This window comes from Gouania willdenowi, chromosome 14, assembly GCF_900634775.1.
Source record: "Gouania willdenowi chromosome 14, fGouWil2.1, whole genome shotgun sequence".
In the NCBI taxonomy this organism is placed as follows: Eukaryota; Metazoa; Chordata; class Actinopteri; order Blenniiformes; family Gobiesocidae; genus Gouania; species Gouania willdenowi.
The window spans coordinates 28,257,355-28,278,709 of record NC_041057.1 but is presented as its reverse complement, the minus strand read 5'-3'; the positions used below and the strand labels follow the sequence as shown (position 1 = coordinate 28,278,709).

The 21,355-nt window shown below is 36.3% G+C and overlaps 1 protein-coding gene across 2 annotated transcripts in view; it reads left to right on the top strand.

The window, feature by feature from the left end:
- spns2 (SPNS lysolipid transporter 2, sphingosine-1-phosphate) overlaps positions 1–21,355 on the top strand; it is a 123,768-nt gene that overhangs the window by 22,220 nt on the left and 80,193 nt on the right. For both annotated transcript variants that reach the window (XM_028467432.1, XM_028467431.1), the window contains exon 2: positions 16,325–16,390. In XM_028467432.1, coding sequence (XP_028323233.1) covers positions 16,325–16,390 — 66 coding nt within the window. The remainder of the gene's footprint in view (positions 1–16,324; positions 16,391–21,355) is intronic.

Sequence of the window (21,355 nt, the reverse complement as noted above, 5' to 3'; positions counted from 1 at the left end):
CTCAATATATCTTGAATCTCGATATATCGCCCAGCCCTACACCGGGTTCATAAACAAGGTGGAGTTGAACAACTGTTCAGTATTCTCTGAGTGACTCCAACCAGCTCGTGGAGATTCATCTCAGCTCAAATACCTTGGTCCTCCTTCCAAAGCCATCAGGAGCATTATGAGATATGAACAAGCAACTGTATTATTGATGAGCTATAGGTTTAGTCTGCTCCCTCCATGCGTCACCGTGCATCTTCTCCATCGTCATTACATATTTAGTGTGTACTGGCTGGGCCTAATGCAGCGCAAACATTCTGCTGAATAGAAGATTTTGATTAGTGAAGAAAAAATGCCTGATTATTTAAAGTGGTACACGAGCAAGCCTGCAGGCTTTTAATTTGAAAGGACTCCAATTTTATTCTCACACAGGGTTCCGTTTTAGTGGGACATTAGATTAAATGAATGATTCGCAATAGCTTGGGAAACACGTCACACCAAGTCCTTTCTAATGCCAAGTTTTACAATATATACAAAACATATATTATTAGGTTTTGATATTAACAATGAGTGTATGGTTACATCATGGACGCTCATTGTACTGTAAGGTGAAAAAACGAAGGCCAAATTCTAATTTTAGGTACTATTTGATTTGAGATGATGGAGCATGATAATGCAACCATGTTTGAATAGCAAAAATAGATAATGTATGTCACAATCTATTCGTATGATCAAATATTTGGCGACTTTGGCGACCTTTGAAGGGAATGATTTATAATCTACTCTCACAGTGAGCATTGCCAACCTGTAGTTTTGGAGGAAAGGCACAAAAACAAAGTTATTACTAAGAAGATAATACCAATTTTATGTGATTGTGGGAAAACGAATGGAAAATACCAAATTTACTACCTGAAATGGAAATGCCATTATCGTTACTACTTTTATACTATTTTTTAAAATCAAAAAACAGGTAGAAATTGCAATATAACACTGAATAATTGCCTCACATGCATGTTTTGGGAAAAATATCACGCATTTACAAACAATTTGTCGTTGTACACGGTTGGTCAGAAAGACGGAAATGTTATTTCTCCCGGACGTACAGTAATGTGATGTGATGGATTTCACCTTCTGGAATATGACATGGACTAAACCCTTACTGACGTGTTTTATTAGAATATTGCACATTGACATGATACGTGTGGTCTAATGTTTAGCTTCAGCAGGTTTAGCAAACGACACAATGTCAACTCCTGTAGAATCTCGTGCTTGTTTCAGCACATTTCTGCTGTGTATGAATATGAAATTAATTACAATGTTTAACTCCAATAATTATATAAAGCTTGTTTGGCACGAGTTCAGGATGTTTAATAGCCCGTAATGTATTTACATCTATTATGTAAAGCCGATGAAACGGTAATGAAACACAAATGTGTGAGCTGATGCAGAAATGACAGAAATGAGAAATTTTAAAACAGAAAATTGGACGCTCAACATTAGAGCTTTAATCTAGCCTAAAAAATAAGACCCGACATGGCCCGAGCCCGACACTATAGGGTCTGAACCCAAATGAAGGTGATTTCTATTTAACCCTGAACCCGTTACAACCTAAATGATCCAAGGTGCGTTTCTTCACTAACTCAGCTTTATTTAGTAGCAACTCGCTCTCCATAGAACATAAACATGACAAGCAGCTTCATGAGCCCATTTGTAAACTTCATTGAATGGAAAACACATTATTTGCATATTTCATTTGTTTAAACCACGTGTCAAACTTAAGGCTCAGGGGCCAAATCAGGCCTTTAGAGCATAAAATTTGGCTCGCTTGAGAAAGTAAAAATGATAGAAAATACATGAAACATTTAGTAAATTACCAACTAATTCAATTGTAGATATTTCATACATACAATAAGTCAATCTGAATATTTGCAGAGCTAAGTTTTCTCATTACGGCAGTCATTTTTAATACCAAATTGATAATAATAATAATAATAACAATAACAATAACAATAACAATAATAATAATAATAATAATAATAATAATAACTATTTTTACAACACTTTTCAATATAAATAACAACGTGCTTTACAGCATAAAATATCAGCATACAGTGAAAATACATACAAATTAAAACATTCTGTTAACTTAAACATTACATAATAAAATTGTTGAAAGAATTCTCAATTTTTCCAAAATTTGGCAATTTTCCTCAAATTATTCCACGGAATTTCCCCAAATTTCTAAAATCAGGGAAATGTAAGTAAATCCCCTGCAGGGACTATGTTCTAGTCTAGAAATAATGTGTAACTCTAATAGAAACATTTCTCCACTCCACTCTAACTATTGATGAAACATTACACATGTAGCATGCATGTGTAATGTTGTTTTTAGCCTTTGTTCTTGTTATTTCTCAGCAGAAAGTCTCAAAGAAAAAACTAAATACAAGTGGTTGGGGTTTGGGTGAAGTTGTGGGTTTGTCCTGCGACCAATTGGGAGGAATGGTTTCAGTTTCCCAGCTTCTACCAACCAGCTCTTCGTCATTTGTTGATTTTATTGGGGAATCCACAAAATAGAAATATTTTTCAACAATTTGAGCCAATTTTTGCTTATTTTTAGCCTTTTTTCTGGAACTACACTAAGTTTTCATATGTTTTACCTATTTTAATCACTTTTTCTTGCCAAATTTGTGCTACTTTTAATGCATTTTTGCTACATTACTCGCAATTAAATTTCAATGCCTTTGTGCACATTTTCCCCCCACTTTCAAAATAAACCCTTTCCACCACATTTCCCACCTAATGTCAAATTATTGTCACTTTTGACCTATTTTTTAGCATGTGTAATGTTACGTCTTTTGTTTTTGTTACTTCTCAGCAGAAAGTCTCAAAGAAAAAACGTTTTTTTGCCATATTTTTGCTACTTTTATCGCATCCCTGCCACTTTTCCATCAAATTTTCCCCACTTTCAAGATAAACCCTTTCTACCACATTTGCCACCTAATGCCACATACAGTATGTTGACCCATTATTGTCACTTTGAACCTCTTTAGTAGCATGTGTAATGTTTGGTTTTTTGTTCTTGTTATTTCTCAGCAGAAAGTCTCAAAGAAAAAACTAAATACAAGTGGTTGGGGTTTGGGTGAAGTTGTGGGTTTGTCCTGCGACCAATTGGGAGGAATGGTTTCAGTTTCCCAGCTTCTACCAACCAGCTCCTCGTGCTTTGTTGATTTTATTGGGGAATCCACATCTTCTGAAGCCGTCTCTTAACATGAGGCCCTGCTCACTGTTTCCCACACATCTGCAGCGTGTTTCCTTTACGTGTGGCAAAGCAAAAAGGAAGTGGAATGGAAAAAAGTGCTCCCCCCCCCCCCCCCCCGCCCAACACGCAGCCACATGGTGAGGGAGGAGAGCAGTCGGTCAGGAGCCCGCCGGCCACAGTCGGGCATATTTGTGGTCAGCTTTCTCCTGTGTCGTCGTTGTCTGAGGCGCTCAGAAGCTCTCGTTCTCCTCGCTGTTATTCTTTCTATCACACTACCATCTTAAAGCTGGCCCCGAGAACAAGCAGAGAGGATTCTCTTATTCCTCTCAATGCCACCAACCCCCCACTGTCTTTTCTTCCAGACTATTTATACTGTTAGGGTGACCAATGAAAAGGGAAGCCCCCCTTTTCTCCGGAGTGAACGAGAAGGATTTGGCTGCATCAGCAAAGCGGTACACCCTGCCTGTCACGCTTTGGCTAGAATGAATGAGTTTCCTACATTGGCTGCCTCTCACTCAAACTCACACAGAGCCAAAGCAGAAAAAAAGGGGGATACACACATACATACATAGTGAGAACATGAAACAATGGAAATAAATGCTTTAGCAGGAGCCAGACGCTCGTTCTTGTTCCTCGTGACCCTTCTCCTCCATCTTTAACTCTCATCATCATTTTTTTTTTATCTCTCAGATCTTAATTTACTCATCTTAACCTAGATTCCCTGTGCAGAAATAGACATGTTGGCTGGAGGGAGACGCACAAATCTCTCCTTGGCGTGTGGTACTAAATGTAACCTTGACAGGATGAGGGAGCTTTGCGTTGTGCATGTTTGGCTACAGGTCTGATGGGTGTGTGCGTGCAGGTGTTTTTGTTCTGTAACGGTGCGTTTGGGAACGTGTGGGAGTCTCGGTGGAACAATACTGATGGTTTGAGTCACCGAACGAAGGCAGACATCCCAAAAACAACATGCTGAATGAATTGATTGTCATTCCATGTCATTTCAACAAACGTTCAAGACATTCCATGCACTTTGGTGTTAAAAATATCAGGAATGTTTACCAATCATTCTGTGATTATTCAATAGGCACACTACTTTTTAATCTGATCCCATTAATACTTTTTGAGATATGGCCAATTTATTGAGGGGGGTAAGTGCTATTTTCATGCATCCTTATTTTTCTTCCATTTTCATTTTTCAATATCTCAGGAATTACATCACATAGGAAACTGAAATTTGGTAAAATAATACAGCTCCACCTACTCTATTAGAATATACAAAAAATATCTGCTATACATCCTATTTGGTGGACATGCCACTTCCTTAAAATTGGAAAAAAGAGTTTGGGTCTGGAACATGTTTGGACAACTTAGCATATACCTCAGCTCCCTGTAATTAGATCATCTTAGAGCTATGAACATAGACTGTTCACATCACTGATCAGTCACATATATGCATTGGTTCTTGGGTGACACGCTCTTAAAATACTTATAGTATATACTAGACAGTATATACTCATTGAGTGTGTAGTGTATAGTACGGATTGTGACATTTTTAACACAGCCAGTATGTTTGGGATTGAGTGATGAGCTGCCTCATGTTCTCCACTCAGGTGTGGCTTGTTCCCATTCAAACCAATCAATATTACCTCCTCATGTGCTGCAGTATTTCTGTCCCCTGCTCTCAGTTTTCCTTCTTCCTCCTTTGTTTTTTCGGATATGGATTTTTTGTTCGATTAAACAAACATGGACTGGTTTTATGAACGCTAACCCTGCCTGCCGCCTCCATCTCTTTCTCCACCACCACATCCACCTGGCGTGACAGGAACGGTTCCAAGTGCTTCTTCTTATTATCACATTAATAAAGTTGAAGAATAGCAGATTGTTCCTGTTCGGAATGAGACTGAGACGAGACCAAATAAGAATGTGATTACTAATGACTGGTATTGAGCACTACAACACTAGTAGAAACTAAAGAAGCTTATCCAAAGGACAGGCCTTGTCATGTCTGCAGATGAAGACATCACTGAATGATGTATGGGTCATTCCATGTTGTTTTACAAATGGCTCATGCACTTTGGTCTAAAAAAATCTGAAATATTCCTGTGATTATTTAATTGGCACGCTGTCATTTTGTAGTTTGATCAGATGAATACTTTTTGAGATATGGACAATTTAGCGGGGTGGGTGGGTGGGTGGGTGGTATTTGTGGATTTTTGCGTGTCCTTATTTTTCTTCCATTTTCTGCTTCCAATATCTCTGGAACTACATCACATGGAAAACTGAATTTTGGTATAGTAATACAGCTACACCTACTCTCAGAATATATAAAAAGATCATATCTGGTGGACATGCCAGCACCTCAATATTTTCAGAGTTTGGGGCTGGACTGGTCACATCACTAATGATTAGTCATATATGCATTGGTTCTTGGGTGACATAGTACAATAGTAAAAACACAATAGTAAAAAAATAACATTTTTACTGTTTTCTTTGGCCCATAACTGCATGTGGAAATGTAGGAAAAAATCTGATCTTTGTTTTAGTTTATAATATAAAAGTTACTCTTTATTGGGATATAAAACAATTTATTTTGCACCCCAACTTTAGGTTACTTTACCACTCACAAATATTGACAACCCTTTACCAGAGGTCTCTGTAGCTTGTCTTATAATCATTTGTTTATTAGTTTTTCACTAGTAACATGAACAATATAAAAACCATTGCATCAGAAAAACATTTATTTTTGAAAACATTGTGCTGTTAGCGTTGCCGATCTTTCATATAATGAGGGTGATGATAAAAAGATGCTTTGTGGAGCTGCTTCTGTTGATCTTAAAGTTATCAGTCTGCAGTGGCCAGACAACGTGAAAAACCAAAGGCTGGGGGAGGAGCGTTCTATTTATATTGAAGAATGATCATTCACCATTCATCGCTCTGAATGCACCATTTGTGGAGAGTTAGCGTGCACCAGTAGGAATCATTTCTCCTCAAGCTAAGAGCTAAAAAAGTGCTCATAAAGGCAGACTTTATGAGAGGGTGGAATAAGTGTCGGCTCCCAACACTCCGTCCACTCTGTGTACTTGGCAACAACTGCTAAACACGGCTTCAGTTCAGCCTGACAATAAATTAATGACGGATGTCAAGTGAGACATAAATGTGACTCCAGAGTCGCTCAAAACTGCACAGTAGTCAAAGGGGTTTCAAACCAAATTATTTAAGTTTTTACCTTTGACAAAGATGTAATAATGGGTTTATTTGCAGGATTATATCAAAAGTACTTCATTGACTTTGACAAAATTTTAACCAAAGAATCGACCTTAGACCATGGAAGACTCCATTTATATATAGATCAATATACAAATTCTGGATCAGTTTGAAAAATTGAAAAATCCCAATCTCTCATCAGTGGCAAAATTAAAAAAATATGACCAATCTTTATGAAATTTGACTTGATTATGTTTCTCAATTACTCCACGAGTTTCACCCGGGTTGGATCCAGACTGCGCATTTCATTGCAACTTTTTGAAAAATGGGGGTTGGTTCCCATACATTTGGGCCTATTGTACAATTATTAAAGCTGCAGTATGTAGAATCGTGAGACTTGTATAGAAACAAGCACGTTCACCCTCTCCTCCCTGTTTCAAATCCTATCGTCCCCTACTGGTATCCTCGTGAACGTGCACAACTGTGGAGCTCTTAGCGACTTTTTTTTTTTTTTATCAATAAAGACTAGAAACAAATGTCGATACTTTATCTTGTGATATTGGAGAGTTTTCTGATGTTTTAGAGATTTCATGTGGGAAAATGAGTCATTTCTACATTATGTGCCATTGTGTGACGAGCATCTATTTAATTTAGGGAAATGTCATGTTATAATTTGAGGAAAATTAAAGGACTTTGTAAGAATTTTTAGGTTTTTTTTTTTACCAGTTTAACATTAAAAATGATGGCCATCATGTCTTGAGTTTGACAAGTGTGTCTTGCACCATGGAAGATTCTATTACATTTTGAGGATCAATATACTGATTCTGGATCAATTTGAGAAATCAAAAAATCCCTGTCTTTCATCATTGCAAAATATTAAAAAAAAAAAAAAAACGATATCACCGTTCATAAATGATCAGTCTTTATTAAATTTCACTCATGTTGAGCTGGTTCCTCTATTAATCCACTGGGTTTCATCCAGGTCTGATCCAGATTGCACATTGCATCGCAACTTTAAAAATGTAATTGGGGTTGGTTCCCATACATTTGGACCTTCTGTATGGTTATTAATGAGGATGGACATTTCTTCAGAGCCTTTAAAATGTGAATGATCATGAACCATACCATGATCAGGATCATTGATCATTGATCCAGCTAAACAGGATATTTGGCGTTTGGCAGAGGTTTGCGCTCTCATTGCTCTTGTTTTTTTGTAATTTGATAAAAGTGAAACCAAGTTCATGCTCTATGAGGAAGGCAGTGCGTTGCTATGCTGTCAGCTTAAATAATGATGGAAATACTTGGTGTTGCCGTGTGCTGTCAGGAAAATCCACATTCCTGCAGAGTGTCTTACTTGGCATCGCGCGCTGACGTGCTTGGAGCCTTTCCACCAACAAACCTGTTAGTGTTAATAATTACACTTCAATGGTGTTTGATCATTCTACTCAAATGTCAGAGACTGCGGTCACCGCAGTGTTCTGTGCAGCCTTGCATGGTTACAGGTTTATATGAGAAACACCATAGTGCACGTGTGTCAAACTTAAGGCCCGGGGGCCAAATCTGGCTCTTAGGAGCAGGGGTTCTCATCTGGTCTCACCCTGGGACCCACATTTTTTTTTAGAATTCAACCAACCAAATTTCGTTTTTCAAAAACAGCTGTTGAAAATACACAAATGAAATCTTTTTTAAAACATAAATCTAAATATTTTTCCATGTATTTCACAGAAAGCCTGTCAAAAGAAAAGTTTCTTTCAAAATAAAAGACAAGTCCAACATGAGAGACATTAAATATATATTCATTTTTGACCACAAAATTTCCTCAAATTCCGGAAATCAGGGAAATTTAGGTGAAAATCCTGCAGGCGCTGATATACTCACATACTTTATCATTTATACAGTATATTGTTTATACATGGAAGTGCAAACCAGGGCAGATTATTATTGATTTTGTGGTTTTTCCCACTTAAAATCAGTGGCCCACTTAAGCTCAAACTGGTGCATATTTGGCCCATGAACTAAAATGAGTTTGACACACCTGCACCATAGCGGGGCGGGGTCAGCTCTAATGCTGACGCTCAATGTCAAATAATAAGCTGTGATGCACATTTTTTTCCAGAAACAAAAAAAAAAAAAGTAGTTTTGCTCTTTAGAAAACTGAGCTCCTTTGTGCTCTCTTGACCTTTATCGTTTTGAGCACCCGTGCAGCGTTGCCATGGCAACTAAATTGGCTGCTGCCAGCCGGCGTTAAGGATGTACCTCAGCATCACTTTCACCCTTGAATGTGTTTTTAAGGACAACATTTTAAAGGTTTTTTTTTCCTCTAAATAGTGTGAGGTTTGAAGCTCCATGAGGAACCAGTGAAGCTTGAAGGGAAAGAATAAAAAAAGGACAGAGTTTGATTGCCAGGATTTAAAGAGGTGAATATAAACAGAGATGAGATGATGATACGCTCCTAAACACACACGCAGACATAGATATGAAGATGCTCTGTAATCAGATAAGCACACTTCATTACAAAGCTCTTTGCTCTTAAATGTTATACTCTGTTAGTTTAAGCTTTACAATGTCTTATCAGCTCATGTGGTTGTGATACGTTGGTTTTGTCAGAGTTGTCACAACACGAGCTAATCAAACAGCAGCCCTACCTTCAGTTTATCTAACATGCTCAGCTGTGTTTCCTCTATTCTAAACAACATGTTGTAAACCAGACTTTTTATTAATTGCCTGAGTGCGTGGTACCGTAGACGGGCGTGGCTCAGACTAATGCAGACTGCGTCCAGGAGTGTTTCACCACCATCTGGTGCAGGAATCCCCCTCCCCTTTGTGGCTTAATGACTGTACGGCTACAGTCGTACCGTCGTTTGTGGCTTTTTGACAAGGTGGATGGAAAAGGGGGCCGGGGGGCTGCACATCGAGCCACAGAAGCTTGTCTGGGTTGACTCGGACACACACACACACACACACACACACACACACACACCACCACACAATGTGCTTATGCTTTAACTCAAGGGTGTCACACTCATTTTACTTTGATAAAAAACATTAACATAACTCCAGGATCTCTGACTTCTGAAGTCCTGGACTTTATTGACCATTTTGTTCCAAAAATCTTAATCAGAATCAGAAAAATAAAACTTTACTAATCCCCAACGGATAATTATTAAGGCAAAGTACGCCATATTAAAAAAAAAAAAAAACAGCAATAATACACATGCAAAAACAAGAAGCAAGACCAGACAAAGAGGATGTTACTGTTAGGCAAACTGAATGACAAGGTGCAACGATGGCCATGACAGTGCCAAATGCTTCTGCATGAGTTAAAATATATATCAAAAATAATAAAAAATGAAATAGTAATAATGGAAAAAAACATTATATACAGCCTACATATGGAAACAGATTTTTTATTTGTAATGATTGGGTTATATGGGTGAAATTGTAGTTTTTTTAATAATTAAATTTAAAAAATACGAACATTTCTGGCAAACCAACAATTTAGAGTATCTGTATAAATTGGGGAGTGTCAATATATTTATACATTTGGAGGTTCTGAGAAATATGAGCTAATTTAAATTAATTTAAATTATTAAATATTTAAAATATGATTTATTTATTTTTTAAACTATAATTATTAATAATTTTGTTAGAATTTTACCAAAACATGGGATTTTTATTTAACTTTTAACCAATTTCTCAAAATCCCCAAAAATCTAAAGTATAAAGTAAATTACAGTTGCGAAAAATGTCCAGACAAAAGTGGGAAAAAGGGTTCAAAGTGTCAATATTAAAATAATTAATAGGAACAATTAGTTTAAACTGGCAAATAATGGGCATGGCAAATTGTGAATGTGGTTAAATTGGCAAAAATAAGCATTAAATATAGTGAAAAGAGGTTAAAAATGGGTCAACATATGCAACATTGGGTTGGAAAAGTGGTGGAAAGATTGATAAGTGCTGAATATGTCTTGAAAGTGGAAAAAATGTGCAGAAAAGACATTGAAATGTGATGGAGAAGTGGCAGAAATGGGAGCAATGCAGCAAAAATGCTTTAAAAGGAGCAAAAATATGGCAAGAAAAAGTGATGAAACCATTTAAAATATGGCAAGTTTGGTGTAGTTGCTGAAAAAGGGTAAAAATAAGCACAGATGGGCTCAAATTGTTCAAATAACTATTGTTAGTTTCTTCGAGGCATCTGGCAACCCCTTCCCAGTGTCTCGCGACTGCAAATGGGGTCCTGACCTGAAGGTTGAGAACCCCTTATGTAGACGGTTAATGGTTTCTGTATGGACTAATTGGTAATTATGCATGTACGCCTTGGTTGTGTGAATATGGATATTTCAGAAAGGCACACATTTACACACCTTCCTAAAAGTTCCGTATAAATGTTTCTTATATAAACAACCACAGCTCTGGTTTTTATTTTTTATTTTATTACCAGTTCAATCCTAAATTCAAGTCATTCATAGGAAACATCCTGAACATGTCTCTGCATGTCTGACAAAGTGTCTGTCAAATAAAGACCAGTATTTAAACTGGTTTCCATGCTTTATACTGGAAGTCTCAGTACTCCCATCATGTTGTTATTATTAGCACAGATCAAAGCACATGAACTGTGCTCATGGATGAGGGGAGGACTTGGTATCAGTGAAACTACACGTGGACACTTGGTATGGGGCTGATTATGAAAGAGGAAGGAGTTAAAGAGTTGTTGGTGCAGCACTTTGACAGGAATGTGTGAGAATGGGAGCAGGTGCTTTGACTCAGCTCACAGGAATCCCACGTATGCTTCAACCTGCACCTGTCGTCACATTGGAAGCTGCAACGAGCCGCTCCGACCATTAACACCCATAGACGGTGTCAATTATTGCATCTGACACTCAACTTTTCTCATACCTAAGAGGGTCAGTGTATGTTTTGGTCATTGAATTTTCCGTTCAGAAAAAACAATAAAAAACAGTGGTTATTTGAATTTTCCTTTTCAAATTTAAAAACTAAATTTGAAATTCAAGGCATATTTTTATTTTATAGTGGTCAAGAGGGGATAAAGAAACATTTAAAAATGTGTTTATTTTTTGATTTTAAAACCAAACAACAGAAATACCAGAATACCACGAAAACAGGTTCTTTTTTCATTATGGTGTGACCGGAAGTTGTTCTTTTGAAGATAAGAGCACATATATGAGGACGCTGCTGTTTATCTGGCGCCAAAATAATAGAATTATGGCAAAACAAGGCTTGTCATTTGCAGAAATTGCCGCAACAATATTGTTTTTCAGCCAGACGTGACAAGATTTTGCACAGAAAATGGTTTAATTAGTTAAATAAAATATATGTAATATGTGCAATATATTTGTAGCGATTTCTGCAGATGACAAACCTTGTTTTGCCATTTCAAAAATGACTTTGGAGTACGGTTACAAAGATTTTTTAAACAGCAGGCAAAATATAGAGATATTCATATAGTTTGGCACCAGAAAAACAGCAGCATCCTCAAACTTCCGGTGTCATGGTCTGAGTTTACCTCCGTGCTGAGATTATAACCCTAACCCTAACATAATCCAATAAATAAATAAAACATGTCTGTTCACTTTGAAAACAAAAATGAATTCTGTTTTTTTTTTTTTTAGCAAAAATTCATTTTCCGGAAGTGCGCATGGGCATATACAATCTCAGTACGATGCGCATTGAGTACATGACACCGGTGTTTTGGTATTTCTGTTTTTTTGGTTTTAGAAACAAAAATTGAAAATCAACCGATTTTTAAATGTTTCTTTATCCCTTCTTGATCCTGATGAAGAAGATGAAGAAATATGCCTTGAATTTGGAAAATGGAAATCAAATAACCGCTCATATTTTGTTTTTCAATTTCCTTTTCTGAACGGAAAATTCATTGACCAAAACATACACTGACCTAAGACCTGCAGCTCAACACTCTCCACTGGTCATTTATCCAATTGTGGAGGATTGCTGAGCTGTGAAGCAGCTCATTAAAGCCCTGATTTCTAAACCTAGAGAAGCAGAACACACAGATCACTTAAAATGTGACTCCTGCTGCTCCTGGACTCAGTTCCCAGCTTCACGAGTCAGTCGACACATGTGCTTACATTTCACATCTGTACATCTTGGTCGTAAAACAGTCATAACAAGACCTCAATGCTCGCTTTTTTCTTTTTCTTAAAAAAACAAAAAACAAAAAACAGGAATGCATAAAACCAAAATAAGAAATAAAAATAACAATGAAAAAGAATAAAATTAAAATCATACAGAGTTCTACTAGGGCTGGGCAATGTGGACCAAAACTCAATTGAAATAAAGTCTGACGAGAAAAACAATTTTGGTAATTAATTAACAAACAGCTGCGTAATACAGAATCAACGTTATTTGTCATTGCACATGTTACAGAGCAACAACGGACAGCATGTGTGAGTGAGTTCTGTCGTGTGGATGTTTAGGGGAAGGTCTGGGTTTGGACGCACTCACAAATCCATCTAACTGTGCTTTTCAGGCTGTAGCAAAACCAGTATAAAATACATATATCAATATAGGCGATATTGTAATTTAACATGCGACCAAAATAGAAAAGTCGATATATCTTGATTCTCGATATATATCGCCCAGCTCTAATTTAATGTATTACCCCAGACTTCAATGCAATAATGGGCATAGCAGGATCATTGATCAGTAAAGTGTATGTAAAGCTTTTTTCGGTGCTGAATACTTTGTTTTATTAATAATTCCTATACTCCTTGACACCGGGCGGAGCTTTTGGTCAATCAAAATACCCTAAAACTGGGTTTCATAAACCCTTTCAAGGAGTGTGATGATATCTCGATTACGGCGATATATCGCAATATTTTTTGCGCAATAGATTATGGATATGCTCGCAGTATCAATTTTTTAATTTATATATATATATATATATATATATATTTTTTTTTTTATTTTATTTTTTAATTTAAGAATTATTTTATAATTTTCAAAACCTTTTCTGCTTTTTCACTAAAATGTGCAGGTACGTCTTCACATACATTTTGTCACTGTTGTTGAAGGAACCAATATATTGTTTACTGGAATATTTCACTATAATGATGTCACTGGTAAGAAAGACCCTATTTTTTGTTTACAGAAAGCACTATTGGAGATATTTATTCATTTACATTGGTATGTTGACACTTATTTACAGAAATGTTGCACTAAAATAGTGTCACTGTTCATAGGACACTTTTTCAATTTATTGTCTTTCAGATATAAAATAAAAATTGTATTTTTTCACTTAATCTTTGTTTTTCTTGTTATGTCAGATTATTGTAGATTGATTTCTGACCAATATATCAATAATCACAGTATCATTATCATGAGCTTTGTATCGCGTATCATATCACGAGGTTCCCACGCCTACTTTCAATAATTACTGTACCTGACTGATTGATAGTTTGCAGCCAAAAAGTAAACCTAGAGAAGCAGAACTCACAGATCTCTTAAAATGTGATTCCTGCTGCTCCTGGACTCAGTTTCCAGCTTCACAACGAGTCAGTAAAACACATTTTAAATGCACAGGTTTCAAACTCTTGCTTTTTTCTGCTCTGAAAATACTCCAGCTTTCAAGCTGGTGGTCCATGCTGCTTCTTTTTTCACTGAAGCGTCAAACTGGCGACCACACAGGGTTGTATTCATCTCTAATTCATCACATTTGATCTTTTTTTCTTTACTGCAAATCTCTGATGTTCACGATTTGCTATAAAAATTTATGAGAATTCTTGTGCGTGCCAGCTGTACATTAAAGAGTTAAACTACGTATGTACAGTTAGTGTCTAAAGAAAGACTGTAAACAATTTAATATTCACTTTTGCCAAAGCTTTAGGGATGTAAAGAATACGAGAGTTTCTTTGGTTGTAGCATTGCATCTCTTTGCTTTGCAGTTATAGGTTTATAAGGAGTTCAAAGCCTTAGTGGTTTGTCTTGGTGGTGTGAAGTTTATGGCGCTGCTGTGCGTCTGCTCGACTGATGACAGTCACCAGATCAAGAACATTCAGCAGACAGACAGATGTGCAGACATCTGGTGAGGAAACACTTGTACAGTGAGGATTCAGGCTTGTATGTGTGAGCTGGAGAGGAGCTGATGGTGGAAAACTGCAAGCACAGCCGTTTTTTTTTTTTTAATCCCACCCCAAAAATATGCAAAAAAACAGCTAAAAATTTACAAAACAACAACAGAAATACACAAATAAATAAAGATATATGAAAAACTATAATATATTGGACAAAATGGCAACGAAAATACATGAAATGACTCCAAAAACACGCAAAACCACAAGAAACATGCAAAATGAGAAATAAGGTGGAAAAAAACAGAAATACACAAAGATATAAAGATATATGTAAAAATTATAATAAATTATCCAAAAATCGACAAAATGACTCGGAAATCACAAAAAAAACAACTGCAAACATACACATAATGAGAAATAAAGTGCAAAACAACAACAAAAATACACAAATATACAAAGATATATGCAAAAATGACAAATTATACAAAAAACCACAAAATGACTCGGATAACACGCAAAACAACAACAAACATACACACAAAGATATATGCAAAAATGACAAGAAATTCTACAAAAATCCACAAAATGACTCGTAAATCGTACAGAAAATGAGAAATAAGGTGCAAAACAACAACAGAAATACACCAATATATAAAGATATATGCAAAAATTACAATAAATAATCCAAAAAAATCACAAAATGACTCAGAAAAACATGCAAAACAACAAACATACACACAAAGATATATGCAAAAATGACAATAAAACATGACGCAAAAAACAACAAACACAAAATGAGAAATTATATGAAAAACAAGAAAAATACACACAATGACTCAAAAACGACAAGAAAAATGCACAAAACCCTTTGATTTTTCCTGCGTTAATGCTCAGATTGTTCATTATTCTAAATGCAGACATGAATCATACCAACCTTCAGTGATTCATCAGTGATTCATCTGAGGAGGCATTAGAGAAGATGGTGACACTGACTAATAGATTCAGTTAGAAATCATCTGTTTGAATGAATTAATGTATCCTGTAATCATCATCAATAAGTCATCAATAACTGTAAGAAAATTCCTATCTAAGAGGAGTTGAGTTTATTTTGTGTTTTTTGTAGCAGGAACCTTTGAACATAAACTGTAGATCAGATACAGGCAACTGGGCACAACATCTTTAAAGTAAAAGCAAAAACACACAAAATTACTCGATGAAAACATAAAATATTACAGAAAAATACCAAATGTGTAAAGAAAAATACACAAAAGACAAGAAAAATAATTTAAAAAACACACAAGATGACAACAAAATAAGTGCAAAAAATATACAAAACAACAACAAAAACACACAAAAGACAAGAATAATAAAAAACACAGAAGATGGCTCCAAAATAACAAAAAATATACAAAACAACAACATAAATACATAAAAGTAGAACTTAAATATAAAAAAATTGCAATGAATTACACAAAACTACAACAAACCTACACAAAAAGATGAAAACATTACACACAATCACTTGGTAAATACACAAAACGACAACAGAAACACACAAGCTAATTGTTCTTTGCTCAGATTGTTCTTTGTTCTATGAATATTGACATGACTGTTGATAATGTAGCTCTTTGATCAAATGCTAAAGGTTGTTCATCTCTTCTGTAGATATTGTTGAATTAGTCATTGGCTAAAGTTCATCACTGTATGATAAACTTTACAAACTGTAACATTTTGGGAAACTCCCACTGCTGCTCTGTAATTTTAACTGAATGATGCCAATCCTACATTGTGAACATTTACATTTTCTCACCTTTCTGCTCTACAGGTGTTGTACAGGACATTCAGCGACACTATGGTGTATCAGACAGTGGGATTGGTTTGCTGCAAACAGGTACGTCTCTGTAAATACATGATGAGATGTTTGCCAGTCAGTCTATTCTCAGTGTAATGATTGTAATTATTGTGAAGAGGACGCATACGTTCTAATCTCTGCCTTTGTACATGACCATTGTTTCTGTTGTCACACACGATGGAGTGAAGTTAGTGTGTGACCTGAGGGAGTTCAGCCTTGTTTTTCACACAGGTGTGCTACAGTGAGATGATGGAAACTCATTGAGCTGAAATAATAGAGCAAAAATCTAATTTACCCATAAACCGTAAGCAATGCTTCCCGAGATATAGAGGAGGGACGATACTTTGACTTTACGATACGATACGATAAGCTGCTTTTATTTACTTAACTCTAGACATTCGGGGTGTAACGATTCGTTTTAGCAACGATTCGATTGGAATCATGATTTGCTGTTGCCGATTGGATTCAAGGACGATATTAGTTCATTTAGAACGATTTGATTCAGTGACTTGAAATCGATTCAGTAACTTTTTATCTAAAATGACAATGTAACCAGTGAGTGAAACAAATACTTGAATACTGGACAGTACAGGTGAGGTTTTATGGATTCCTGATGTTTCTTGTAAGGGAATTATCTATACTTTAGTGATGGACAGAAACAAACAAGTAAACAACATTTAATGTCAAATTCACTCACATTTTATTTGAATAAAGTCCAACCAACACTTCAGGATGTTAACTTTTCTGCTCTCATTTTCAATACTCAATAGGTTTTTTTAAAAAAAAAATACATATTAGGTTTACTTTAACTTAAAAATAATACAATATTAATATCAACAAATTAAGTGCAACCAATCAATTGATTACCCATTTTGGATTGATTAATGTCACTGATCGATGTAGTTGGAATATAACTTGATTCAACAATTTAATGGATACATTAAGATTGGTAAAAACATAATTTTTAAAACATAATTTTAAAGCATTTTAAAGCATTTTTAAATATATATATATAAAGTTGACACGTCTTTCAGGTCCCTGGGCAATTTGTTCCATATTTGAAAAGCTCTAAAAAACACAGACATTTGTAGATAGTTGGGATTAGGACGACTGGTGACTAAATTGGAGTTTGAAGCAAGTTGAGTATAGTATGAGTGGATATGATGGGAGTATTTGATCTTTTCTTGAAATAATCTCGGTTAATCAGTTAAAATAATCTTCTTTATAAATATTAGTAAATTATAATGCATTTTAGTTTCAATGAGCAGCCATGATAAGGTGCAGTAGGAGTGTGGCGATAACTCGATACGGCGATATATCGCGATATTTTTCCGCACGATCGATTATCAATATGCTTGTGCTAAGTATCGATTTTTTTTAAAAAAAAATTTTTTAAACCTTTTCTGCTTTTTCACTAAAATGTGCAGGTACGTCTTCACAGAAATGTTGTCACTGTTTGTTAAAGGAACCATTATATTGTTTACTGGAATATTGCACTATACTGGTGTCACTGGTAAGAAAGACCCTGTTTTACATTGGTTTGTTGACACTTATTTACAGAAATGTTGCACTAAAATAGTGTCACTGTTCATAGGACGCTTTTTCAATTTATTGTCTTTCAGAAATATGAAATAAAAATTGTATTTTTTCACTTAACTTTTTTTTTTTTCTTATGTCATAGATTATCGTAGATTGATTTCTGACCAATATATTGATAATCCCGGTATCGTCATATCGTGAGATAAACGTTATCGTGAGTTTTGTATCGCGTATCGTATTGTGAGGTACCCAGAGGTTCCCACCCCTAAGGTGGGCAACTTGATGTCTACTTAAATCAGATTTAGTGGTTGATGACCAGAGCACAAGAGATTCAAAGTTGGTGGGGGAATAAAAGAGGCGTATCTCCAAATAACAGCAATGTTAGTTACTATTTTCTATACGGTGGGACCATATTAGAAAATATCCTTTTTTAAAGTTTGTCACCGATAGTATTGAGGAGTTGGTTAATGGACAATACAATCTAGTGCACGTTTCCTCCTGCAGTAGCAGTAGTAGTAGCAGCAGTAGCAGGTCCATAGGAAAGAAAACACAGTGGGTCGTTCTCTAGAGAGCCCAGTATGCAGAGTGTGAGCCTGAGGACTCAGGGCAGGGTTTCCTGCTGCACTCAGGAACCCCATTCACTTCACCTTGTAAGGCCCATGCCGTAGCGCGGGCGTCTCTCTGGAGGACAGGACCCCGACTTGTCACCATGTGCCGTCAGACTCATGCAAACACTCGCAGAGTTGGACACAAAGAAGTGCCTTTGAGGACAAGCAGGAGGTTTTCAGTGGAACCAGAGGAAGAATACAGGCTGTGTTTTCATCCACATCACTTGGTGTTTTGGGCTAACTTTGGCTACGCTCTGTGGTTAGCTCAGGACACATTTATCTAAGAAAATACAATCAGTGTTAGTCATTTTCACTCAATGAGGTCCTTCATTTAATTTTTAAACTTTTCATGAGAACATTTTAGATAGGGTGATCATATTTTGATTTCCAAAAAATAGGACAGAAGTATGAGGACGTTTTCTTGAATCTACTTTGTAACTACTACTTCAATAACTTGTTTTAAAAAGCATACAAATGAATGTAAACTTGTAAAGACTGTAGCTACAGAAAAGCAGAACTCAATGCATTCATCCAGAAATTGCATTTATGTTACTCTTAACTGCCTACATTCTAAGTTTCTCCCAGTGGTTCCTTTGTTTTCAAACCTCTGAACCTCCATCGAGGTTTTATCATCTAGGAGGATCTTCTTGCTAAACTTTTTTCATGAAATCCACTAGTGTTTGGTACTTTTTCGATCCATCTTGGACTTTAATCGTTCTTCTTTCTCTGCGTGTCTCGTCAAAACAAAGCGGCATCTTTAACGATTCTGTCAAAAATTCAGTTCTGGCATTTTGTGTCCAGACCAGCCCATTATATTATCAGCAACACCATGTAGAAGCTGTTATTAAGTCAACAATGCTCCACATGTGGCTCTTTATGTCTTAATTTGAATTATTTTTCCCACAGAAAACCTTAAAAGTAGGACACTTTTTAACTCCTTTTTACCCATTTCCTTTGGTCATTCTGCAACTTCCTTTGGCCCATTTTGGCATCTTTTGACACTTTTTTCAGATTTCAGCTACCTTTTGCCAATACATTTCCCTATATATATATATATATATATATATATATTCCATTTTTGCAAGTTCTTTTTGACACTTTTAATGCAATTTTTTTCTTTAATTTTTTGGACCACTTTTCATCTAAATAAGTCCAGTAAACATTGTTTCCTTTTTCCCTACGTTTTGCCTTTTTTGTTCCTCATTTTTTTGCCATTTTTCTCTATAGTTTACCACATTTTGCCCTTTTTCTCAATAGTTTGCCACATTTTGCCCATTTAAGCTACTCTTTGCCATTACATACCACCTAGTTTCTTTTTACTTGCCACGTTTTTATCACTTTTGGACCATTTTTGGCCACTTGTTACCATGTTTGCCTCCACTGGACCGGCCCATCTAAGGTCGACGGCCCATCGAGACAATGCCCTGCGTGTGACTAAAATGATACTGACTGTAAAGAGCAACTCATTAGCTTTCAGAAACTGGGGGAATTTCTCCAATAGAGCCAATATTAGCAGGGTTACTGTCTTTTTAAAATCCAGCAGGATGGTCCAGACAAGACGTTAAACGCGGGTTAATTCGGACGTTTGGTCACTGTAACGACGAGGTGACGTTACACATGGACTGTTATAATGTATACATGGTAAATTGTGTGAACAGACTGGCAGTGCTTAATGAAATTAAGAAGACACATTCTGTGGTATTGATTTAATGAATTTACTTAAATTGACATCATGAGGACAGGTGATGAAGCACATGGTTCAGGCCACAGGGTTTCAGCATTCATCTAGTGATAAAAACAGAAAATACATTTTAAGATAATTGATAAATAACTTAGCAGTGACATGATAAATAAAACCATTAAATATGTTCTCTTATTCTGGGTGTGATTGAAATGCAATATACAGCAATGCTTACCTGTGCATGGTCTCTTCCTCTTTCCCTTGGTGTCCTGGTGAAAGAATTCCCCGGGGGCTGTGGACACCTTTTTATAGTTCCAGGTGGGAGAGACCAAGAGGGACTAAGGAACAGGGGAGCTTGATGTTTAGAAATCAATGTAAATAATTAGTTTAATGATTTAGGGGATCTGAATAAGGGTAATTATATTAATAGAGGGTTATTGTTTATGATGGTGTCTGTTAAGAATTATTTGTGTAAATATTTATGTTGTACTTTTAATATGTAAATCAAATGTCACCCCATGCTTGGTACAGGCTAATTAAGGATGCACCTGTATATAGGGACCTCCATTCTGGTCAGTAGTGAGTTGAGTGGAGATTGAAATGCACTGTGCTTGTGGTGCCAATGGAAAATAAAAAGACAAAAACCTGATGCATCAAAACTCTGGAGCCTGATTGCCTCATTGATTGCCTCCACTGCTACGGTTGCTCTTTGACAGTCACCCTAGTTTAGAGATTTATAAACCAGATCTCACTCCTTCACATGATTCTCAATAGTGGACTCTTTGTTCAGACGTGTGTGATCAAAGCCTGAAGGTGAGAAGAGGCCACTCTTGTTATTTTTAAGTCGTCAGGGTGCCTGCGTCTATAAAACCTCGCTGACCCTTCCAGGTGGTGTTAGCACCAACAACCTCTAACATGAGCACCAGCTCCTAACAAGGAGCAGGAAACTGTGAAGGGTGCTCTACTGGTAATTCTGTTTGCGTCGTCTCATTATTTAAGTTAGCCATGCTGGCACAAACTCAAACACACACACACACACACACACTATGTGCTGGCTGACTTGCATGCACAGCTGATTTGCCCTCTGCACCGTCTGCAGGTCCCAGAGGCTAAAAGCAGAGCTGCTGTGTGTTTGCTTTACCCTGGGTCGCTCTAAGACTCCACTCGGCCCCTGAT